At 30.9% G+C, this 27,288-nt stretch overlaps 1 protein-coding gene across 3 annotated transcripts; it reads right to left on the reverse strand.

Moving 5' to 3' along the window:
- Nucleotides 1–319: 319 nt before the first annotated feature.
- On the reverse strand, nucleotides 320–27,261 carry LOC139512165 (ubiquitin carboxyl-terminal hydrolase 20-like). 3 transcript variants are annotated; one of them, XM_071299569.1, is made up of 24 exons: nucleotides 27,187–27,261; nucleotides 21,701–21,785; nucleotides 20,599–20,721; nucleotides 20,080–20,180; nucleotides 19,590–19,738; nucleotides 19,131–19,200; nucleotides 18,462–18,575; nucleotides 17,087–17,165; nucleotides 16,110–16,659; nucleotides 15,351–15,442; nucleotides 14,520–14,683; nucleotides 13,458–13,562; nucleotides 12,842–12,887; nucleotides 12,136–12,247; nucleotides 10,500–10,565; nucleotides 9,998–10,124; nucleotides 9,326–9,389; nucleotides 8,158–8,263; nucleotides 7,191–7,272; nucleotides 3,876–3,984; nucleotides 3,450–3,552; nucleotides 2,396–2,991; nucleotides 1,934–2,342; nucleotides 320–819 (listed from the first exon to the last, which is right to left on the reverse strand). In XM_071299569.1, exons 2-22 carry the CDS (start codon nucleotides 21,779–21,781, stop codon nucleotides 2,639–2,641), a joined length of 2,796 nt encoding a protein of 931 aa, XP_071155670.1. In that variant the 5' UTR covers nucleotides 21,782–21,785; nucleotides 27,187–27,261; the 3' UTR covers nucleotides 320–819; nucleotides 1,934–2,342; nucleotides 2,396–2,638. The 3 variants fall into 3 exon arrangements, with proteins under 3 accessions (XP_071155670.1, XP_071155671.1, XP_071155672.1); XM_071299570.1 differs by having other exon boundaries at nucleotides 320–811; nucleotides 1,860–2,342; XM_071299571.1 differs by lacking the exon at nucleotides 27,187–27,261 and adding an exon at nucleotides 25,191–25,293 and having other exon boundaries at nucleotides 21,701–21,833.
- Between the last annotated feature and the right edge of the window lie 27 nt (nucleotides 27,262–27,288).

The following is a 27,288-nucleotide window of genomic DNA, read 5'->3' on the forward strand; positions in this document are numbered from 1 at the left end:
AGTTTAAGTAAAACAATTGAAGCAAACTGGATTTAGTGCAAGGCATGACAAATTTCTATTTTTTATAAATTTATTACTCTAGTAACCTTGAATAACAAAAGCTAAAATCTTCTGGAAAGTATACAGAATATCCTCAAAAGTTAAGTACATTGAAAGAAAACTTGAGCAGTGTATGGTTGAATATTGATTGCCACAGAAAATCATTCCAACAAATCTTGAAAGATTCACGTAAAAGTGAACATATGTAGAAGATGCACATTGATTCTCCTTGATGGACTATGCAAATATAAAAGTAAATATTTTGTAAAAAGAAAAGTAATTTTTCATTCTAAAATGCTTTATTAATGGATAGAAAAGATTCAGGTTAAATTGTTTCCTACTAGTGCTATGGGTTAAAAGGAGATTTTTGTTTTAGATGAACAAGAACTGGACCTTAAATAATATCAAAATTGAAGTTGTAAAACTGAGGGTAGGCTAAATTGAACAAGGAATATATCAATCCTATAAATTTACATCAAAAACATTATTTCTATATACATTTAATTAATAAATAAATAAATAACATACATTCAAACTTAAAAAAATCACATTTAAAGACATAAAAGTGATGTCTAATCCAGTATTAAATATTAATGTACATAGGAACACCATTTAAAACAAAATGAAACCCACTTTTTACAGAAGTTAAATGTATTCAGTTCATGTACAATCCTACTTTAAAACACAGAACTTATCTTCATAATGCCAGGGGCAGCATGGTACAACCTCAGCTAGCCAATATCTTTTTAAATTAAGATGTAAATAAATATATCTCCCATTCTAGCCCCTCCTCCATAAAAATTTAGCAGATGATGTTAAATAATCATTCTGATTTTAAAAAGAAAGCTATTTTTCATCAATTCTTGCACAATGTTTATATGTATATATATATCTGAACATGATGGTCATGCTAAAGTGCGATGTTTTGACGCTAAGTGGATTTTTTATCATGCTGAAATGCGACGATTACAATAACTATATTTTCAATGTTTTCCATGTTTACATGTTGATGTAGGAGTTAATTTGTTTGTTAGAAGGAACTTTTTCAGTTTTTTAGGTATATCATTGAGAATATGAATCAAAACTAAAAATAGGATGATTTCTCATTTATTATGAAACTGGAAGAAAGGACATAATTTTCAACATAATATGAATTATATTCTTGTATTTCAAATGTTGCAATCATTGTTTAAAGAGATGAACATTAAAAGTATGGATAAAACTAAAATATATAAACGGTAACTCTAAAACAGGCTTATTGCAGAATGATAATTTGGTTAACCATTTTTTTCATTTCAATTTCCAATAATTGCAAATCTGCAGATTTTAAACTAGCTTTCACATCACATGCAGACTATGGGAAAGGACCATCACATTTCAGGGTGCCCATTACACCTCCCTAGTCTTACATATTTATTATTAAGAAATGGACGAAAGCTAGCTGAAAATTCAACAAAATCTGCTAAAGTGCTATTTTCCCCTAAAAGTAGTTTCCCCTAAAAGAAGTCTGCTATTCTATTAAGAGAAACTTAACTGTCATTGAAATCCCATCCCACTGTCTAAAAGTGAGCACTCAATAGCAATATTACATTTGTGTATCTAAACTTATTTAAAGTACAACTTGTCTCCCTTTATAAAAAATAAATTAATAAATAAACTTTAAAGTCTGCATAATGGCATTACATCAGCTCTATTATGCTTTTACCGACAAATACATGTCCATGGCATACCAGAGTAAAACAAAACAAGCATTGGTCTTTTAAAATTTTACACATTTTGTCCATTATAAGCCCCATCCAGACCCTCAAAGAAAACAGGACTTCTGACATCAACACAAATTAGTGAATCTCTGGTGAAACAAATTTAAACAATACTAGAATAAGTCTTATTTCACAACAGACAGGGATATTTTTATAAAAATCATGGAACAAAATGAAAAATAAATGTTAAACATCAAAAACATGAAAAATGCCAATTATTATTTCTTTTCATCCTTTTCCAAAATAAACTGGACCAGAACTTCAAATGCAATCCAATTCTTTGTTTTGTATCAAAGACAAATAAATCAACTAGAACAAAGTAACCTTATAAAACAAATGAAAACAAATTCAAATGGTGTATGTTAAATCTTATATCATGGGTTTTCATCATTACAACCCTAAAATGTATAATACCTTGACATGAAAAGTATGAATTGTTATATTAGTGCTGATGTAATTTTGATTTGGAAATAAGCTTCTGTGCATTCTTTTGGAATTATAAGTAATTAAAAGTTTTATATATGGAAGTTATTTATGTGTAAACTGTCCAAACTCACTCACAAACTTAACATAAATTATGAATTGGCAGAGTTTACATATCCAACAACTTCACAATTACCTTCATTACTTAAATAAATACAGATTACAACTACAAAGACAGCTTCATAAGGTGACTGACATCAGTGTGGTTGCATAACAAGTTTCATGTGATTTAATCTACAGGATTTCATCCGAACACAGATGGATTTCAAAATACTGCAATGTATATACATTTTGAAGTATGCACAATAAAAAATAACAAATGTATTGAAATTCAACATAAATAGACTAGAAAAACCTCAACTTTCATTTTGCACAGTCAACTCAGAAGTCTCTTCTTTCACTGAACTTTCTGATCTTTGTGAGCTAGACTCAATCCCTGAATCCTTTGATCTAGATGTTTTGCTTTCCATTGAAGCTGACCGTGTGACGGGAGATGAGCATGATGTCCTGACAGGAGACGCTGACCTTGCCGTCTTAACTGGTGATGGTGTTTGTTGTTTGATTACTAATTCTGGTCCTCCTCCATAAATATTAAATAAGAATTTCCACATTTCTTCTGATAGCTGCCCATGATCAGAGTTGACCCTCAGTGTCATCTGACCTTGCTTATTATTTGTAATCCTGGAATTGTCAATCTGTCCTGGTGGTGCTGAAATAATTTATATGAAAAATTGTATAGTAAAATATATCTCAAATAAATTGTATAGTAAAAGATATATATCTCAAGTAAATTGTATAGTAAAATATATACATGTATATCTCAAGTAAATTGTATAGTAAAATATATCTCTAGTAAATTGTCAATCTGTCCTGGTGGGTCTGAAATAATTCATATGAAAAATTGTATAGTAAAATATATCTCTAGTAAATTGTCAATCTGTCTTGGTGGGTCTGAAATAACTCATATGAAAAATTGTATAGTAGAATATATCTCGTTCTCATTTTATCTGATTCATAAATTTTCTAGGAATTCTTTTTTTTTTTTATTCTTTCATTGTTTTCTAATAACGGTTTTTGTAAATAATTTTGCTTCACAGTAATAAATTTGGGTGAATATAATCATGATCATTTTAAGCAATGTGAAAATTATTATAGTGTTATACTTACTGTCCATTTTGCCTCTGACAAAGTTCTCCCAATCTTTGAACCAAGACATGCTGATGGCATATAAAACATTTGGATTGTCTTCGTCTTTAAATTTCTCATTCAACTACAAACAAACATAAATAATTTATCATAACAGCTATTAAAATAAAATGAATAAATACATTTTAGCAATTACAAGATTTTAAAGATAGTACTGTAGACACTTCTATCATTTTACCTTCATGTTCTATTTAAGCCTTGGTTACCATGTTGTTTGTCAAACAGGATCATGAGACACTCTTCAAAATTTTGAAGATAAAATACCACAATGATGATTTTTGTTTAGTTTAATTGGCATAGTAGTTTTAAGAAATAATGGAAGATAGACGATAGACACTGTGGCCCCTGGGCCAAATGAGCTAAACATGGAATATACAAGCAACTTACTTCAATGAATGTTTCCATTTCCAACTGTTGTCTTTGTTTTAATTGATCCAGTTCTCTTTGACAAGACTGACAGGCATACAAATGATTGCAGACTGGACCACCACCAAACCTGTCAACAAATCAAAATAATTTACACTTTATCAGTCAAACATGAATCTTTTTTTCCCTACTTAGTTAACACAAATAGTTTATTTCACAGACTATAGATTCCTTAGAGCTTTTATAAAATAAGTTTAAATACAACTGGGCTGATAGAACAAAACAGATGCTCCACAGGGCGCAGCTTTGTACGTCTGCAGAGTTCGAACCCTGAACAGTTGGGGCAAGTATGGACACAACATTCAAGCTGGATACAGCTCTGAATTTGGATTGTGATTAAATAGTTGACACAACATAGGTTTCTGACACAGAATGAATGTGGTCTAAGAACTTAAACTTAAAAACTTAAATTTTAAATTGGACATTTACCTATTATGGTCCAATATCCCAAATCTAAATACATGGTTAGATTCAGTTTATCAAAGAACCCCAAGAATTCAATTTTTGATGAAATCAAATAAAGTTCAATTTTGGACCCTTTAGACCTCAATGTGGACCAATTTGATAACCAGGCCCAAATATCAAAAATCTAAATATATGGTTAGATTCAGCATATATCAAAGAACCTCATATATTCATTTTTTGTTGAAATCAAACAAAGTTTAATTTTGAACCCCAATTTGGACCAACTTGAAAACTGGGCCCATAATCAAAAAATCTAAAGTACATGTTTAGATTCATCATATCAAAGAACCCCAAGAATTTTATTTTTGTTGAAATAAAACAAAGTTTAATTTTGGACCCCGATTTGGACCAACTTGAAAACTGGGCCCATGGTAAAAAATCTAAGTACATGTTTAGATTCAACATATCAAAGAACCCCAAGAATTCAATTTTTGTTAAAAATCAAACTAAATTTAATTTTGGACCCATTGGACCTTAATGTAGACCAATTTGAAAACAGGACCAAAAATTCAGAATCTACATACACAGTTAGAATCGGCATATCAAAGAACCCCAATTATTCAATTTTTGATGAAAACAAACAAAAAAAAAAACCCCAAGAAAAATGCTTATTTGGGCCCCTTTTTGGCCCCTAATTCCTAAACTGTTGGACCAAAACTCCCAAAATCAAACCCAACCTTCCTTTTGTGGTCATAAACCTTGTGTTTTAATTTCATTGATTTCTATTGACTTATACTAAAGTTATTGTGCGAAAAACCAAGAAAAATGCTTATTTGGGCACTTTTTTTCCCCCTAATTCCTAAACTGTTGGGCCCAAAACTCCCAAAATCAATCCCAACCTTCCTTTTGTGGTCATAAACCTTGTGTTTAAATTTCATAGATTTCTATTTACTTAAACTAACGTTATAGTGCGAAAACCAATGTGTCTTCGGACTACGACGACGCCAACATCATACCAATATACAACTGCAAAATTTTTTTGCGGTCGTATAAAAACACTAGTAATGCACACATCATCTATAGCATAGTGAGATACTGTTAATTCAGAAATTATTTCGAGGGTTTTATTATTTATGCAAATAATGCAATGGGTGGGTATTGAAATAATAAAAACTCACATTCTGATATAATCAGACACATATAAATGTATGGAGATTTTTGTGGAATCACAATCACAATAATTAATCTCACATTTTTGTACTTTTAAAAAAAAGCAATAATAAATACACAGAATAATTTTGAATTTACAGTTTTTAAAACACATATATCTTCTAATCCAAAGTTTAACTTATGAAGCAATGCAAGATTTGCTAGAATCTAGGTTATCAGCCAAGAATGAAAGTTTTTATGCATTTGATTATAGACAAAATGCTGTAACTGATGGTGCACAAATGCTTTTTATTTATATGAGTTGGTTTGACCAAAAACAGAAGATTCATGAAATCATTGCTTGGAATATATTTTTTAATATTCAAGTGTATAATCCTGAGCTAAATTCAAGTTCTTGTAATGTTTTGGTTGACCTTAATTTTAAGAGATTAACTTTTTATGACTTGAAAATATTTAAAGAATTTATATTTAAACTGACTTTTTTCATAATGCCTGTTTATATTGGGGTAATATTTGGTTCCTTAGTGTATAATGTTGAGTAACAAATCAAGTTTTGCTTCCTGTCATTAAACAGGCAGCCATTTTTATGCCCCACCTACGATAGTAGAGGGGCATTATGTTTTCAGGTCTGTGCCTCCGTTCGTCTGTCCGTCCGTCTGTGCCTCCGTTCGTCCGTCCGCTTCAGGTTAAAGTTTCTGGTCAAGGTAGTTTTTGAAGAAGTTGAAGTCCAATCAACTTTAAACTTAGTACACTTGTTCCCCATGATATGATCTTTCTAATTTTAATGCCAAATTATAGTTTTGACCCCAATTTCATGGTCCACTGAACATAGAAAATGATAGTGCGAAGTTCAGGTTAAAGTTTTTGGTCAAGGTAGTTTTTGATGAAGTTAAAGTTACATCAACTTGAAACTTAGTACACATGTTCCCTATGATATGATCTTTCTAATTTTAATTCCAAATTAAAGTTTTGACCCCAATTTCACGGTCCACTGAACATAGAAAATGATAGTGCGAGTGGGGCATTCGTGTACTATGAACACATTCTTGTTTTTTTCTAAATTTCATCTCTGAGCAGTCATCCAAAGTACATCCCAAAACTCAATATCTAATGGCATGACAAACAAAATTATCCTGATTTAGAGTAATTTCTCAATTTGATTTTCCTAATAAATTTCAGTACAATTTTTTTGACGTCAATTGGAATTATCTCCCTTTTACCATTGACCTAATAAAAAAAAAATTTTGAGTTGCTTTAAAGTCCTAATATTTTTTCATTTTTCACAGTTTTAGATTAAATATCTAAATATATTTGGTTGATATTGTCCTAAAAATTGAATTTGAATATAATAATATGTAATATAACAAAATCAGGATAAATTTGTTACACAGTGAGCAATTGTCCTAATACAGAAATTATTGAGTCAATAAAATTCATATTGTGTTTGGCTTTGCCTCATCTGATATGAATTTTATTGACCAGATATATTCTCATATTAGGACTCTGTGTAACTAATAATATCCAGTCATGTTGGTTTAAAATAATAAATACAAGACAAGGGTAACATTATAAGCCCCAGTCAGTAAACTATATGTCAATTTGACATAAAAAATAAGGACGTTGATAACATCTATAACATATTATTTCAATATTTAACAAATAAAATATTCTATCCTAAAAGATATATTGTAAATATCTTACTTGCTGTACAAAAACTCCCAAAGTGCCTGATTAAATGGTATAGCTTGTTCCTGTACATATTCTACTTTATGAGGTGGAACACCTGAAATATACCGAAAAATCCAAAAATAATCAAAGTTTTAAGGAGAAGGTATGCTAAGGCCATTTTAGACCCTTTATTCATATTCCTCTCCAACAAGGATAGGACATTTTTGGGAAGCAAAAAAGGGGATGATGAACTTTTCAAAAGTATTTTGTGACATATTTTCTTCCTGTGATGAAAGACATCAATGAGACACCAACCAAAGAACAAAAAATAATAAACCAGATATCATCATGCAGACTTTAATGGTCAAACGATGGAAAAGTGCATAGCTTTCTAAATATTTGATTACAAAAATATCTGTTCATTGTCTAACACAAAAAAAAATATAATATTTGATTATTTGTAAAACAACTTATTTTCACATTATGGTCTTTGTAACCAAATTTGCTGCAATGTATTTTATCGGTCTTTTTATTTTCTTCCTATATTTATAAAAATGAACATCCAACTGTAAGGTGACCTATAGATGTTAATTTCTGCGTCCTTTGCTCTCTTGTGAAGAGTGGTATCATTTGCAATCAAATCGCATCTTCTTTTTTATATCCAAGTATGACATATATTCCTGGTGATTCAAATTCTACTTGCAAACTTGCGAAAATAAATGTCCAGAGATAATTAGCTGATTTACAGTATTCGTATCTAAAATACTGTGGATTCATTTATTTTGGTGGGTATCAATTTTCGTGGATTGAGGATAACTTTTTATCGTGGATATTTGGTTTTTGGGGTTTTGCAAATCTCTGCATACAAAGCCTACAGAAATTTTGTAATTTGTTAAAAATATGAATTTGTGGTTCACCTGTATCCACAAAACCAGTGAAAATTGGTATCTGAAGAATAATATTGAATTCACAGTATTTAAAATAACTGAGCAATAAATACCTCCATGTCTACAAAGAAAGTCATGATTACTGATGGGTCCTGGCTCAGCAAATGTATTAAATCTGTTTATCCATTGTTTGGAAATAAAGAACTGCATCAGACTTGGCTGAAAATAGATGCAAAGTTTGCCATAATCATTTTAGTTACAATAAGAAACTTTTTCAAAATATATATGCCCTTTAAACAAATTTATTTTTCTAAATTTTAATTTATGATTGCAATAGTAGTTTAATAGTTTTACAATGTAATGAAGATGCAGCAGTTCTACATCAGTTAATTTGATATATGTTTTTTCCAGAACATATTCTATTCAGATTAAAAGGTCACATCCACAAGACTGTTAATGACTTGGAGGAAACAAAGAATAAGATATAATGGTATTTGTAGTTGTTTTAAGATTCCACAGTTGCTGCTTGAAATCAAATAGATGTATTATCTAAAATGTATTTGATGTATGCAAAATAAATCTTCCCCTTTAACTAACTAGCCTGGTGTGTATAGATTATCTTCACTTCCAACACATTGAAATCATGCAATGGTTTTTTATGGTATCTATAACAAATCCCATTAATCGGTTTATCATGCATATTTCCCTTCCTATAACTGTTACAAAAGTAAGCTTGATAACGTCTCCTCACACATTGTAACATCTCTGATAATTTATCCCCAAACATTGTGACAGTGCAATTTAAGATCTGCTCAAGTCTCAAAGCCTTCATACAAAAATTACAGAGCAATTGAGCAGGTTGATTTAGGCAAAGGGAAGCCTAATAATTAATTTTATCCTGATTTATAGTAATTTCTCGCAATTGGCTGATATTGTCCTAATAAATTTCAGTACAATTTTTTATTACGTCAATTGGAATTATACCATTGTCCCAATAATTTTTCTTTTTTTTCTTTTTTCAGTTTTAGATGAAATATCTATAAAACATATTTGGTTGATATTGTCCTAATAATTGAATTTGAATATAATAATATGTAATATAACAAAAACAGGATGAATTTGTTACACAGTGTGCAATTGTCCTAATATTGAAATTATTGGGTCAATAAAATTCATATTGGGTTTGGCTTCGCCTCACCAGATATTTGAATTTTCTTGACCCAATAAGTTCTCGAAATTAGGACAACTGCACACTGTGTAAGCAATTATATGATAACATACTTCCTGTGCTTCTATCAGTCTCATTCCCTTCTGTCTAAGTGATACCATTTGATCATTTCTCTTCCTGAAACAAATTGTAACCAAAACTTTTAAGTACATGCAAGAAAATAATCAATCATAAAAAAGTAATTGAGAACTTCTGATCCATATTTCCATTTATTCCTAGTTGGAAGTTAAATTTTTGAAATATTTTAATCATAATCTTTCAAAATGTCAATGTTCTAAAGTGCTTTGAAGTACCCTTTCTTTATTATACATAACGGTACATAATATATATACAGTTTGTGTCTTATTTTATAATACATTTAGGCTTAAACATTTTCCAAATAAAGTCTGAAGTTCATAAGATCTGTAGTGGTTCATAAATGTTTCTCGTTTTTTTATTTACATTAAACCGTTTGTTTTACCATTTGAATGGTTTTACACTTGTCATTTTTGGGGCCCTTTATTGCTTGCTGTGTGGTGTGAGCCAAGGCTCCGAGTTGAAGAATGCACTTTGACCTATAATAGTTTACTTTTTACAAATTGTGACTTAGATGGAAAGTTGTCTCATTGGCACTCATACCACATCTTCTTTAATTACACAAATTTTTTATGTTGCTTTGTATAGCTTTTCATCACTATCAAGATTTACAGCCTAATAAATGATACTGCATCAAGTTATATTCTTACCTATAGAATAAGACATAAGCTTCACAGTTCATGACCTGGTTAATGTCCACCTCTGTCACATATGTATCATCAAACTCATACCACTGCTCATTTACATAGTTCAAACAATAGGCTGTGTAATGGCCAGCTGAAAGTCATCAATAGTAAACATCATGCAATAGTTAACAAAGTGTTCTTATATCTTATTAATGTTTCGAAATCATATGTTTTATCATATTTTTAATAGTGATTGTACCAAATATATTTATGAAAATAGCTAAATCTTTTATTTTGGAAAATACTACCTTTAATCTTAAATTTGAAAATTAAAAAAGCTTCTGGAAGGCTGGATCTGCCTTACTAACTGTATTTGCTGTAATTGCATGTATCCATATGGATCATCTTTTTATATTTGTGTTATAACACATGTCGGAACAAGTTTTGTTTGGAAATTTTAGACTTGTTATAAATATTTGAATTATATAATTTGTTTCCATAAAATCTAAATATATAATTGACTTACATCCATCAGATCCATGGTGGCATATAACTCCTGTCAAATCATACATTGTCACTTCTGAAGTACAGTCTGAAATAATAATATGTAGCTACAGCTCTAAAACATTAATTTCAAAGTAATCTAAATTTTACTGGTTGTTACAGCAATTATAAGCTTGTGACATTTATAATCTACTTGCATATATTGAAAAATTGTGGGGTGCATATGGCTTAGTATTTTTTTCCAGTGTAGACTAACTTTTTTATAACCATAGATTTCATGAGTGTACCCCTAGCAAACCTTTTTTCCCCCACAACATAAATTGAAAATATGGTTACTTGAGAATGTATGACATAGGTCGGTGGTTGAGAATTGAGGTCAGACCTAATTTAATTTGAAGCCTATTTTGCAGTTTGTATCAAATCTCAGATATGTCACATGTACATTTTCATTACTATGCTTCTTCTATTTAAATTCCAAATCTGTATCATTTTTGACTACATCTACCAGTATTAAACAGTATTTAAATATTTTTTCTACAAATCATCTATTGTAATTGAAGTTAAAACTTTAATCATGCATAAGTAGTTTCTTTTAACTAGATAAAAATAAATAAAAAGTGGAGTAGACAATTCGATAACAAGAGGCTGGCAGAGCGACAGCAAACCGGATTTATAAACATTTATTTGTGTCCTGGCAATATCACAAGAACCATAACTGCTGAACTGTGAAATTGAAAATTGTCATTCTCAAATTTGACCTCCATTTTGTCATCAGTAAGAACATATTAAAATTTGAGAAGCTTTGGTTGAATGGTTTATGAGTAAATGCAACAACATGACTGGAAACACAATTTTTCAATCTTTCAAGAACCATAACTCCTGAACAGAAAAACTCACAAAAGTGAAAATCTCCATTATTGAACTTGACCTCAATTTTGTCATCAGTAACAACATATTTAAATTTGAAAAGCTTATATTGAACGGTTCATGAGTAAATACACAGACACGACTGGAAAACAGCATTTTTCAATCTTTCAAGAACCATAACCAGTAAAAGTCAAAATTGTCTTTATTGAACATGACCCCCATTTTATCATAAGAAACAACATATAAAAATTTTAAAAGCTTTGGTTGCACAGTTCATTAGTAAAAGCACAGACACGACTGAAAACACCATTTTTCAATCTTGCAAGAACCATAACTCCAGAATGGTAAAAGTCAAAATCGTCATTATTAAACTTGACCTTCATTTTGTTGTCAGTAACAACATATTAAAATTTTAAAAGCTTTAGTTCAACGGTTGATGAGTAAATGCGCGGACAACATTTGGCTGCCGCCAGCCCAACCAACAGACCTACATCCCAAAATCAATAAAGTCACAAAATCATGTAAAAATCAGTGAACATATAGAAAATCCATAAATAGTCAATGGTGTATCTTTATAAATAAAGGAAATCGGATAACACTATACTCCATATTCATTAACAACATTTTTGTACTTAACTCATAATTTTTTCCCCCATGTAATAAATTACCTTTGTGAGAAGGGAGACAGATTTGTAAAAGCAAATTGCATGTTTCTGAATCCTTAATATTATTTCATTGTATAATATGTTTAATGTTGATTTATCTGAATAAATATTGTTTAAACTAATTACCTTTGTGTAAAAATGGTTTGAGATCAAGACTATCTAGTGGAAAGGCTACATAGGTAGATATCTTTGTTGAATAAAACTCATGTCGAAATCTTTTTAAATGAACTGTCAAAATCTGAAAAATAGAGTATGAAAACTATGAACTTAAAAAACAAAATGACAAATGGTATGGCAAAAGTCAATTTGAAATATGTAATACAATTTGTGTAACAATCAATTATTTCTCTGGCCTTAGAAGATATACAATTGTGGGTAGCTTTCAGTAGTTTGTTTTTTGTATTCACATTGTAGGGGGGTTAAAGAAATGAATATCATAATAAATCTGTTTTCAAGAAAGGGGAGTAAATTGTATTCTGTGATGACATAAATGAAAATGAGGACTCAGACAAATAAGATATATGCTCAGTTTATCCCTTTAATACATATAACACTGGAATTGCTACCAGTTTATATAAAGATTTTTAACTGAAAATGTATACATCAAATATTATTAAATGTTTTCCTCTTTTGTTGACTACACTTTAAAAATAAATAACATTAAAACTGCTTTCTTTTTTTTTTTATATAGAATCAACACACTTTAATTCTTTAAAAATATTAAACAGAAAGTAGGGTTATCTGCTCATATACAAATTTTCACTTGAATAGTAAAGCTGTTACAACTATTCTTTAGTTTCAAAAAGGTGGACTAACAATGGTTGATACATACCTCTGGTAATACCATTACCCTTGAGAACTTGATTCCATTTCTGAGTCTGAAAAAAACCACCAACTTTTAATAAATCAGCAATGCTATAATTATTGATGTGAAATTCCCTCATATGATATAGTCAATCTTTTCAAACAGAACAATTGTAAATATTAAAACCATCTAAATAGATAATTCTTTAAGACTTACAATGAATATTTATAGACTATTGTAATATCATGTGTGTTAACTCAACACCTGTCTGACATATAAACAAAATCGTCAATTCTGAAGAAATTCAGTTTTATCTGTATCAACTGCTCAAAGGCTTAATATACTCTTGAAACAAATACAATTGTCAATGACAAACTTTAGAAGTTTACATTCTAGGGTCATGGCATGATGACAGATGGATCTTTGACCTTCTATTTTTGCAAAAAGAAATTTCTGCAAACAATGACTAAGCAATACATTCTTTTGTGGTCCTTGTTTATTCTATTAATAGCTTTTCTTATTACAAGGAAATTCAAAGCTTGACGTGTCAAATAAACACTTGTGTATTGTTGACCAAATCACCAGTATGAAGAGAACTAATTTATACAATATTATCATTAAATAAATATCATTACATGCTTACTTTTTACATTTTTCACAGCTGTACATATTGTCTCCTTTCAGTTCATCAGCTGAGAAGAAAGCTGCCAAACAGTCTTGTAATGTTATTGCAGGTCCAACAAACCAACTGAAAAAATAACAGTAATGTTATTGTGAGTCCAACAAACCAATTGAAAAAAAAAATCAACAGATAATTTTATTTTCTCTAATTCTTCGTGAATTTATCCCTTTCTGCACCAATTGTATAAAAACATTTAATCAATGTGTGGTTCGTTTGATCTCATTTCATCATTGGTTAAAATCTGATTATGACTTCGAATTTCCTTGCTTTCCTCTGAATTTCCTATTGTGACGGCATGAAAAAAGGCGACCATGCCTGATGACGTCACATAGAAAGAACACATCTTTTTGCAGATCATTCGTAAAGTAGGAATAAGTTTGTCTGCATATTGATTGAAAATCATTAAAGAAACAGATTCCACCACCAAATCTCGTGTAATACGATATTTATCCACTCTCGACAGCTAAATTTTAAATATTTAAAACACGTTTTAAATTTAAAAATTTAACTGTCTCGAGTGGATAAATATCGTATCACACTCAATGCAGTGGTAGAATCTATATGTAGCTAATATTATTTTTCATTAAAATGTTTATATTAAACTGATGAATACATGTTAAACTTTGCAGAGCCAAATTAGTAGAGGCATAATTTATTGTCCACAGAATTTTCATGCTTTGAGACATACTGAATTCAATATTTTCATAATAATTTGATGAAATTTTCGATGAGTAGAGTTTCCTTTATTGACTCGTCTTCAATGAAGACTTATACTCTATCAATATATAGAATCAGCTTATAAATTATAAAAAAAGATATACAAATTATTAAAAAAAAAACTAAAAAAAGAACATCACATGTGCACTTTTGTGCATTATTGAATTTATAAATTAGTTCTTTTGTAATGTTAATTTCCATATTAAATATAAACTGAATAAAAATAAAATGAATGACGTTTGAAGTGATAAGTCACCACTTACATTGATATCATCTATTATTGCATCGACTGTTTACATTAACTACCTTTTCATCCAAGTCATTATCCAAGTCATCCAGCTCTGATTAGCCTCCCCACAGGTGCCTCCCTTTATTGGACTCCCTTGTGAATTAGAATGTAATACAAAAATCTGGTCTTTACTTGGGATGGGTAATGACAGGTCTTGAAAAGTTTCCTTGGTTGTTGAAATCTGAAAAATTCATAAAAGATACTATATTAGACAAAAGCCAACAGGCATTCATTGAATGGCACACAAAGACAAAGTCAATGGAAGAAGGAAATCCCTGAAATCAAGGTGATCGAAAAATTAAACAAGAGGTGCTTAATTTCACTTTAAGAGAATGATTCTGTACAAGTTTAGTTGTTTTCATTCAAGCAGCCATAGATAGTGCAGTTTAGGGACAAAGAACCACCTCTGAATCATATTAAACTTTTGAAAGGCTATCCCAATACAACAAAGCATTTTGACCAAAAAAAATATTAACAATGCACAACCTCAAATGGCTCAATTATAAAAATGATACCACACATGATGATGGATATTGGTTACTCCGATAAAAATAGTCAACATAAACTCTGTCCTATATATGAATGCAAAACTGTGAGTGTTTTAAAAAAATATTAGTTTTAATTTAGCCTATTCTTTTATAACAAGGTTACTGATGATAACCACACTAATTTCCATGTCTCTTTTCAAATAAATTTCAATCTTTTTATCTCTCTTTTACTTATTGACAACCTGGTTCCACAGGTCGAAATACATATTCTATTATTTACTTTGACATCTTTTTAGTGTTTCAAACACTACCAAAATTAACTTAAGCTTAAATAATGAAGCCCATATTATATATCCTCACCCTCTCACATGTCAAACACTGAACTGAACTGAGTATTCTGCCATCAAATATGTCTGATATTACACTCTGATATTGTATATTTTTCCGCTTCCCTGAAAACAAAATTAAACATTCATCAAATGGTTGTTAATTTCAATGTATTTTATCTGAAAAATGTCCATCAAAAAGATTGTTTTGCATTAAATGGTTTCACTTGCTTCTAGCACTCAACTACAAGTGTTTTAGACATTAATGCATGGTGGTTCACAAATTAACAACATTTTATAAAACAAGATAAACATGTGTAATACTCTAGTAAATGAATGGGGAATGTGTCCATGGGACACTGATGCCCTTGCATGCATATAACATAATCAAGGGACATAACTCAAAAAGGGTGAAAGTGACGCTGCCTTTATTTGAACTTGATCTGAGTTTAGTGATAATAAGCATTGTGTATACGTTTCATAACATTTGGTTGAGGTATAATTAAGTTACAAAACAGAAACATAAAGGGGCATAACTCTAGAATTGTAAAAGTGACTCCACCCAAATTCAAACTTTATTTGTGTTTTGTGGTAATAAGTATTGTTTATAAGTTTTCTAACATTTGGTTATGGCAAACTTAAGTTAGAGAATGGACACCAATTATTGAATGAAAGAAAGTAAAGATGGACAAGTATGATGCTGGCATAACAATTAATCTAATCAGTTAACAAATTCCTATTTCTATTAAGATGAAGAAACTTCTCTTTTATCTTTTCCAATTCAATACTTTACCTCTTCTGGGAACAGAATTCATTTTTGACAAGTCTGGGTCACTTTTGTGCTGTATCCAAGGTGATCTGACTTCCTGGCACCTATCTGAACTGGTTTCCACTTCTTCATTTTTTGTCATGGCTATCCTTTCATTAGTAAAATCTTTTTTCTCTTTATTAGATTTTTGACTGTCATCAATAGAACATTCATCATTATTTTTACCAGATTTTGGTTTTTGACTAGCTTTAAGTTTATTTGAATTGTTACTTGTATCAACTGTTTCAATACTTGCAGAATTTTCATTTGACGAGGAGGCTGTGTTTCCACTAGTAACAGAATCACAGGTTTCATAGAATTCGTCTGACTGACTGCTATTTGATGAGTCAACAGACATCTGTCTATCATGTCTAAGAAATGATGTTCTGGTCGGAAATTTATCTTCATGGTCACTTTGATGTTCTTTATCACTTTGTTCATGTTGTTCTTCTATGTCTAATTCATTAAGAGGAAGGGGTTGCTTTAATTCTTCGTGAATTTGGTCCATAAAACACCTTAAAAACTCTTGTGCATCCTAAAATGCATTTATACATTTTTGTGAAAAATTATCATTGCTGTTATGTTTAAATACTTTTTTTGTTGACAGATGAAATATAATGAAACAAAAATCATAATTTTTTGCTTTTTTTTAATTTTAAAAAACATATATAATTTTTTACCTTTCCTTGTCTTTCTAATCTCTGCATTCTTTCAAAGTTAATAGAATGGCTGTAATCTTTAATTTTCACAAACAATAAGACAAAAATTTAGAAATAGATATAGGTAGCAGTAATAAATAGTTCTTCATAAAGGACATAATTTCAAGTCTATAAACAGGAGGCATATACTAATTCTGAGTCAGAGCCATTTTCCATTCATATCTGTGTTAGATTCTATTCATTACACAATTGTTTTATTCATGAAATTCTAATACAATGCTACAACATGCTTATAAAACCCACCTGTTGTGAATATCCTCGAAACATTGGATGAACTATCTTGATACCATTTACCACACCACTAGGAATAGTGTAACTGGGTCTAAAATAAAGATTCCATGTTTCAAGTAGTTACATATACATTTACTTGTGCATATATCATTTTATTGTTATTACCTTTAAGTTTGTTGATACCAGGGCAAAAAAACCTTTTACTGTCTCAGGAGGTATTATATGTGGTTAGAAAAATCCAAATATTTCTTTCTCTAGACTTATTGTCTATAGGTATAACTTCATGCATGTCAATCAATGTTTTAACTTTTATTGTCCTTATGAAGTCACGGGTCTAACTTAAACAAATTACTACAGAAAATAACATGGATAATGTTATTGTAGAATTTTGTCAGAGTTATCTTCAAGCAAAAAACCTTATCTAAAAACACATTTACGTTATTACAGATGATTTTTTAGATTAAAGTGGCAAGAAATAAGAAACAAAGATCACAGGTTTATTTGTGTCAGTCAATGTCTTAAGGGAAATGGCTTCTCAGTTTCAAAGTAATTGACTTTTCATAACACTAGCATATATTGATAGGGGATTCATAAAGGAATTAAAAGAGCAAAAAAAATATATAGGTCACCATGCTTGTTTTCGAGATAGAAGCCATTGAAATTTTGGCGGGAAAATGTTTTCTCTTGACTTTTCATAGCTTTATTATTGACAAGTTCAAGTCCTCAAAAACTATTAAAAAATAATTAAAATTTTATAAGACTTTAACAGACAGCTTATCATTATAAATGTAAAAGAAAAATTGGGTCACTGGGCAAAATTTGTTAAGGCATTCAAATGGATAAAACCAGAGGATTTCGAAAATCTGACCAAAATTCCAAAACATGACAAGCGAGCTTCCTTAAGGTAATAAAGAGACACTCCTATTTTTTTATGAAGTATCATGAAATATCATACAGTGTATCGCATCAAAACGAGTGTCTATTTGGTGTGTAAAAAATCACCCAGTGACAAAGAATTGATCAATAAACTCATCATAGATATCAGGATTAAATCTAATAAGAGGAATTTCAGCATCAAATACCAAAGCTAGGCATAACACTGTAAGTGCAGCTATTCATGTGAAAAGGTCTTTTTACTGTTGGTGACCTTCTGCTGTTGTCTGTTCTATGGTCGGGTTGTCTCTTTGACACATTCCCCATTTCCATTCTCAATTTTATACTTAATACATAAACCGATTATTTTGCAAACAGCTCCGTTACTTTTAGAAACTAACGAAAAAAGGTCTGCTACAAACTCAGGTAATTTGTTTAACCCTACAATGTTTAAATAAAAGAGATAAAGAGTTTTTCCACAAACCCATTAAAGAGATATATATTTCAGTTTTACCTCCTTTTGCTCCACAGCTCTGTTACCAGTTTTAGGTATTGTTTAGATAACATGGGAGACTTTTCTGGTTTGATAAATCCTTGACAGTCAAGGAAGAATCTTGTTAGAGGAGGACTGAAATAGAAAGAAACATTTACGGTACTAAATGCATCATATAATTAACCTCAATAAGGGTTATTCCATTAAAATATATGTGGGACAGTAGGAAAGGAGGTTTAATTTTTGAACGTGGGTCATAGCTCTTTTTTCAGCATTTGTCAATTACTGTATTACTATTAAATGCAAAATTATCTAAAAATGGTTCTTGGTTGTAGCATTATTTTGAAAAGTGCATTCCTGTCCTCCCACACCCATTTCAATGGAATAGCCATTATTTCTTTGGCTATACAGATCAGAGGTATATATTATTTGAATCTGCAGGCAACATTTAACCTAGTCTGTTGTTTTATATTATTTTTTAAGGGACTTCTTAACAAAATAAAACAATGAACTAGCATATTAACTTCAAATTAAATATTGCTTAGTATTGTGCCTGTTTATTCTGGAGAATTACATAAAATTGGTTCACTAAACTAGGTCGATCTGCTAACTTTCAGGATTGAACATGACAAAGGACAAGTGTACAAATAAATGTAACTTTTGACGCATACAAATTTTGTAAATACATACCAGTTAGATAATGCTTGCACAGCTGCGTTCAAATAACAAGTGTTACCTAAATTCTTCAACCCAGTCAAACCTGTATTCAAAAGAGAACAAAAGTTGCTGAAGGTAAAAATTAATTCTTAGTTACTCATTCAGACAAAATATTACTTAAAGATTTGTCTAGCAAATATGACTGTATGGAAGCTCTGCCCCAAGAAGAACATGTCAAAACTACATTTTGATTGAGTGGTATAAAAACAATTATAAAATAAAAGGCAGAAATACCAAATGGACAATCAAAGGTGATGAGTCACACAGACAGCAAATGCTATTTTATGTCAGGGGACATTTTTGATCAGGTTTTAAGAGGTGAAGGTTGAAACTTAAGAGCATCAAGGGTCTTGTTTTTCGTCCAAATTGGGCTAACCAGACCACTGCATATTTTTAGGCTGATCATAAAAACTGTAAAAAAAGGTATCTTACCCCTTGGTCTGCCGTCTCCTTCATCCTCAGATTCAGTTTCATCACCACCTGATAAACTTCTCTGAGGTGAACTATTAACAGAATTTAACTCCTGTCTCACATCATCCATTTTCTTAATCTTTAACATACTAGCTGAATTTTCAGGAATTCTGCAAATATTAATCATTAAATAAAAATGAAATTCTTGACCATTTTTAAACTTTTATGTATAAAATTAAACATTATATGGTAACCTTGATTACATACAATTTGATAGTATGTTCGTTTATGAAAATAAATGAAGGTAATCCAAAGAGTCTGTTCTCTTTTCACAATTCAATAAATAGGCAAACATATGCATGAATCTGAAACAAAAAGTAAAATATCTTTGGAAATACCTGCGTCAGGAAAAGTAATGATGAAATCAATATTATCATGATTATATTATTAGACAGAAGTACCCTTCTTGATCTAGCTCAATACAGAAACATTAATATGTGTTTATACTCACATAAAACTTGGGATATTCTTGTCATGGAGGACTTCTGTTTCACATTCGTAACACCATACTCTCATAGAACTTAAATTTATGGTCAAACTGTGTTTCTTGTCCTGAAATTTAAAACATTTACTTTCTTTTTTAATTTCTATTTTGCTTTATTTAACAAGTACTAAACTAATGATGTGTTTGGGACCAAGTGAATGTTTCTTAGAAGACGTTTTGTCATTTCCAGCATTCTTGTAAAATTGACAGTTTTTCAGAGAGGACTATTTCAAGCATCCACAATCTGATTACAAAATACACATTTAATTGCTCAATTTCTAAAATCAATTCTAACCAATAGTTAGTTGTGGATAAAATATAGAGGTTGAACCAATCTAAAAATGAAAATATTAAATGAACAATAACAACAGACAGTAAAAGATCATGAAGACTTTAAATTGAAATTAAAATACTAAGATATTGTTCAATTTTCTATTTATTTAAAGCATTGAAAGGACTATTTGGATTTAGATCATTAAACACAACCTTAGCATGGGCAGAGCTGTGATCTTTAGATGATTCTCCACAACCAATGTGTTGACATGCTCCTACTAAGCACAGCCATAGGTTGCTGACTTTCACACCGCAGGTAAAACATTCTTGTTGGGTCTACAAATACAACATTTTATTTGTAAAACAGAATTGTATTGAAAATTAACATCATATTTTATATTAAGAGCATAACGTATCCCTGGAAAAAAGAGCTCACCACATACATTTGTACAGTAAGATAAGAAAATAGTGTCTGAAAAGTCCAGGATTCATGAAAATTAACTGAACTTTTTTTTATCTGTTGATAGTTAATTGAAAGACCTATATATCATGTATATAATATCCACTTGGGTCTTTTTGAAAGATTTTGAAAAAAAAGTAACCAAATGATAAAACAAAGAAATATCTTATTTAAATCATGTAAATTGAGGAAAACAATATTTGTAAAAAACCATGCTGTCTACATCTTATGTTTGTTCATATTTTGATATCCTGCAGTTTCATTGACAACTAGCCTATTTTATGTAATACAAAATGCCATTTTGTTCTATTCAGCCACTTATAGACATGATAGATACATTTTGTACCTGCATGTCTGAAATATTCACAGACAACCAGGGTGCTGGATTATAATATTCAGGATTGTTAACTCTATACCTGCAATTTGAATTCCTATAAAATGCATGACAAGTGTAAAGTGGTCAGTTGAAAAAGGTTTTCCCCAGAATTGCCCTTACTACAATTATACTTGTATTAGTTCATGTAATTAGTGTTTTCAATTTACATGCAAAAAAACTTTGTAAAAGAATACACTCTACAAAGATGTGGCCAAAGATATGGCAGACCTTTATTGTTTTCATTTTAGAAGCTCTATAGACAAGATAGAAATATAGCCAAATAGCTAAAATAACAAAAAAATATTTAACAGACACAAGTCACAGGATATGAAATTTTTAAGGGGGTATGACTTATTTTCAAATGCTTTTTGTAACATCAATCAAATCAATTTCATAATAGGACGTCAACCATGTCAATACAACTGTAGCTACAGCTTACATGTACATTGTACATGTATTTTTTTCTTTATTCAGCTTACCTTGCTTTTCGTTCTAAGTTCCTCCCATGTAACACTATCAACTGAAACCACATGTGGACATCTTGACATTTTGCTAGACATATTTCTAAAATTCAAAAATTATCACAATAAGAAAAAAAAAGGCTACCTGGAACTACATTTACATGTATTGCTACTGTACAAAGGTGATGAAAGAACTAAATGTATACCTATTGCTTTACAAGCAATGTACCTAAATTTTAAAAATACTTTTTTGTGCTTATGACAAAGACATTTTGAAAATCCATTAACCACAGCTAAATGTCAGTGATCTCCATAAATCAAAATTGAATGATGGAGGAACTTTCACCATCACAAACCGTGGCTACGCAATACTGTGTAACTGTAGCATGATCGAAAGTTGTAAGGAATGGTGAACATGCTAATTCATTTGCTTATCTAAATTATATTTATTTGAATTTTCATTATAGAAGTATCAATATTTTCATTAATTACCTTTTGTAACCATTCAAATACCAAGCCTTCATAGTTCCCCTTTAGTCGAGAAAGACCAAAAGCTGTCATAAATCTCTCCATGTAGTTTTCTTGCTATTTTTGGTAATTGTTATGGGGGTTAAAAATAATGTGGAGCTTATTTTTCACGGGAACTGTCAAATTCAAGTCATGAACCCATTACCAGTATGGATGATTTGCAGCAACAGCAAAAGGATAATAAGGGTTATGTAAAAGATTTAAGAGATTTGTAAAGCAAACGTTGACAAATAAAAAGTTTTTTAATGAATTTATCTAGCAAATTGATGCAATGCAACATGCATCTTTCGAGTCTGAATATAAACCGGAAACGCGGATGTATCAATTTGATTGTAAATTACAAAATGAATTCGGAATTGCGATACCGTTAAGATGTTTCTTCACAGTAAATATTTAAGTTTTTACTTTTGAACTTTTAAAGTAATTCTATATGATTGTTACAGCAGTACTCAAGTTATTTGCTATGAAATAACATTACTATTTTACATCTTATTTTGTACTTCTTCAAAAAGGGGAATGCTGATTGCGTAAGTCAAAATAAAAGCACATGTTCGACTTGTTAATATGTTTTCTTTGTAACAGGATTATAATTTATTTATTTAATCTAAATTATTACAAGTTTTTCTGAAACTAAGTTGAATAATTCGATAAATAAATCGTCTTTCTTCAGATATTTATTCTCCTGTCTGGTTTGTTGATCTACCTGTACAAGCTCTGGTACAAGTGATTAACCATCTTAATCCGGATATCCCGCAGGCGCTAGAACTGTATTGGATTATAATACAAAAAGGCTAAGGGTTATTCAATTACATGCATTTGATTATAATTGCTAATAAAATGGCGTTGGGTTTTAAAAAAGGTAACAGTTTTGAACGATGGCGGAAGACATTTTAACGTTGGCGCGGGTTATTTGACGATGGCGCAAGATATTTGAACGATGGCGTGGCACCATCATTAAACAGGCCATGGAGATCCCTGAAGGTATTAATTAAAATTTTTAAAAGTAGTAAACCATTGTACACAGGGTCTTCTGTCACTGTGGTTTGTTCAATACAAAATTAGTATACAAAATTGGAACTAGAATATGACAGTTTTATATATAAAAACCAGATGCTCCGCAGGGCGTAGCTTTATACGACCGCAGAGGTTGAACCCTGAACGGTTAGGGCAAGTATGGACACAACATTCAAGCTGGATTCAGCTCTAAATTTGGATTGTGATTAAATAGTTGACACAGCATAGGTTTCTGACACAGAATGAATGTGTTCTAATGAACTTAAAATTTTTGTTTCTCTTAGAGCAATTCACTATGCTGTTGAATATTAATCCTCTCAAAAAAATGTTTGAAGAAATTTTCTTTTTTATTTATGAAATTTCAAATGAGAAAAATTGAACCCAATTTTTTTAATCACATCCCCCTTTCCCTTATTCCAAAACTAATCTCAATTAAAATTTCTAATGGAGTTTGCAACAATAACTACTCATTTAAATACATCATAAAATATTAAGATGTAAAAAAACTGCTTGTTATCACTGAATGGTAAAGATTATTTTAATTTATCAGTTGGTAGTAAAAAGTGAATATACATTGTATATAACAAAGATTTAAGTTGATTCTGGACACAGAAAGATAACTCCAATTAAAAAAAAATCTTGCTATTGCACAATATTTTGCAATTAGATATTTCTTGCTTACTATTCTGGACAAAGAAAGATAACTCTAATTAAAAAAAATTTGATATTTCACAATATTGTGCAATTAGATATTTCTTGCCATTGCGCAATACTGTGCAATTGAAAAGACTTGCTATTGCACAATACTTAATATAATAATTTTAGATCCTGATTTGGACCAACTTGAAAACTGGGCCCATAATAAAAAATCTAAGTACATTTTTGGATTCAGCATATCAAAGAACTTCAAGATTTCAATTTTTGTTAAAATCAGACTAAGTTTAATTTTGGACCCTTTGGACTTTAGTGTAGACCAATTTGAAAACAGGACCAAAAATGAAGAATCTACATACACAGTTAGATTTGGTATATCAAAGAACCCCATTTATTCAATTTTTGATGAAATCAAACAAAGTTTAATTTTGGACCCCGATTTGGACCAACTTGAAAACTGGGCCAATAATCAAGAAACTTAGTACATTTTTAGATTCAGCATATCAAAGAACCTAACTGATTCATTTTTTGTCAAAATCAAACTAAGTTTAATTTTGGACCCTTTGGACATTAATGTAGACCAATTTGAAAACGGGTCCAAAAGTTAAGAATCTACATACACAGTCATGACAGTTAGATTCAGCATATCAAAGAACCCCAATTATTCAATTTTGATGAAATCAAACAAAAGTTTAATTTTGGACCCTTTGGGCCCCTTATTATGTTGGGACCAAAACTTCCAAAATCAAACCCAACCTTTCTTTTATGGTCATAAACCTTGTGTTTAAATTTCATAGATTTCTATTTACTTATACTAACGTTATGGTGTGAAAACCAAGAAAAATGCTTATTTGGGTCCCTTTTTGGCCCCTAATTCCTAAACTGTTGGGACCTAAACTCCCAAAATCAATACCAACCTTCCTTTTGTGGTCATAAACATTGTGTTTAAATTTCATTGATTTCTATTTACTTAAACTAACGTTATGGTGTGAAAACCAAGAAAAATGCTTATTTGGGCCCTTTTTGGCCCCTAATTCCTAAAATGTTGGGACCAAAACTCCCAAAATCAATACCAACCTTCCTTTTGTGGTCATAAACCTTGTGTTAAAATTTCATAGATTTCCATTCACTTTTACTAAAGTTAGAGTGCGAAAACTAAAAGTATTCGGACGCCGGACGACGACGACGACGACGACGACGCCAACGTGATAGCAATATACGACGAAAATTTTTTCAAAATTTGCGGTCGTATAAAAAGGTGGCTATCTTGATTAACATAGTACTTTCTAAGATCAACGCTTAACCCTTTGGCTGGCTAATCTTGGTTTAGCCATGTTAGCAGGATTCACACTTCAGACAGCTACATTGAGTCCAGGTTTGCCAGTCAAAGAAATTCATCTAACTGCAAGTTTTAACTGTTAACAAATGTAACCAGAGTGCATGATTAATATGAGAAGATCACATTGTCTCCACTGCCACTGGGACTCGAACCCGGGACCTCTGTGTAACTAGGCAGGAAATATACCGACTCAGCTAAAGAAGTACATACATGTACTTCCCTTGCTCAACCGCTTTCTGCTGGCTGAGTATCTACTACATATACCAAGGTGGTGAGGCAAATTTATAAAATGTTTTATTAACAATTTTGCCTTTATATGGGGACAAAGTCCCCTATTACAGTAGAAAAATCAATAAAAAAAAAAAAAAATCGGTGAAAATTTCACGTAATTTTCATTGAACTTATGAACTGAAAATCGTTCAAACATTTTTTTTTGTCGATTTTGTCAATTCTCGCATTTGCCCAGAACGCAGAAATCTACTTCCTTCTTCTGGTCTCGTTGTCGTGAAGCTTTGAGTAGTCTAGTAAAATATAGGAACTCAAGGAACACAATTATATTTTTGTCCATCTGATTAGTTCAGCCTTTTTCAACTGATTTTTATAGTTCGTTCTTATATTGTACTGTTATACCACTGTTCCAGGTTAGAGGGGGGTTGGGATCCCGCTAACATGTTAAACTCGCCACATTATTTATGTATGTGCCTATCCCAAGTCAGGAGCCTGTATATTCAGTGGTTGTCGTTTGTTTATGTGTTACATATTTGTTTTTCGTTCATTTTTTTACATAAATAAGGCCGTTAGTTTTCTCGTTTGAATTGTTTTACATTGTCTTATCTGGGCCTTTTATAGCTGACTATGCGGTATGGGCTTTGCTCATTGTTGAAGGCTGTACGGTGACCTATAGTTGTTAATGTCTGTGTCATTTTGGTCTTTTGTGGATAGTTGTCTCATTGGCAATCATACCACATCTTCTTTTTTATATACAATACCAATATTTCATTTTCAATAATTCTTCGTCTTTAATATGAATTGGTGTAACCTGATGTATTGCGTTTCTTTATTTACATTGAACAGGACGTCATAACTTTAATAACGTCACAAGTAAAATCCCTAACAACAGAACCAAAATTGGAAACGTTACAGTATTTCCGTTTCTTTTTTTTAACAAATATTTAAGTTACAAAAAAAATAAATCATATCCAGGTGTGTTGATAAGTCGTTATCCTAAGGCTATTTTTTTCTTAATTTTTCTGTAGACTTAGCTTTTATTTTTTATTACCATGCATTGTCAAGCTTGGTAACTCACAATTGTTTCTCAGTAACTCAATGTACGATGCTGTCCCATACTGAACCTTCTGACCTTGTTTGTTTACATTCAAATTTCAATGGCGTCTAAATCACGTTAAGTCAAATCGTTCTACCCAAAAAGTGCAGAAAAAACGTATTCTGCACTGTTTTTCTACGCCGGAAGTAGCGTAGTGACGTCAATGCGTAGTTTCCCTGTGTGTTAAGTTCAAACACAAATACCTAACGAACTGACAAGATGACCAATTTTAGACTACGGTAGGATACAGACTTCGTCCCCATTCACAGGTAATGCCTGCCTCATATTAGAATGAGATTTATGTGGACTTAATCATAAAGGCATTTGTTTCTGTCAAATGGGGGAGGGGGGGGGGGGGGGGTAGAACCATTTTCGTGGGGATAGTAAACCCCCAATAATTTAGCATAAAATTTACAGAAACAAGAAGAAGTGCCTAAGAGCATTGATCATGGTGTGACACTGGTATCTGAGGTACTGTACTGGTGAGATGTAACTCTGCTAAGCCTAAGGCCTATAAGCCAAGGCAAGCCTAAGGCAACACCTCCTTCAATTGAACATAGAATTATACATTTAAAAAAATCGTCTTATACCTAAAGTAACAATTTATTCTGTCCTTCTTATGCCTTCTTATAATATATTACGTACAAGTATAATTTTTTTATGTCAGTTATCTTCCTCGAAAGTCATGCCGGAAATGTAGCAAAGGCAGATAACTCTGTGTAGAAATTTGTACTAGCCTGGGGTCCT

The sequence above is a fragment of the Mytilus edulis genome, chromosome 2, assembly GCF_963676685.1.
Source record: "Mytilus edulis chromosome 2, xbMytEdul2.2, whole genome shotgun sequence".
Lineage (NCBI taxonomy): Eukaryota > Metazoa > Mollusca > Bivalvia > Mytilida > Mytilidae > Mytilus > Mytilus edulis.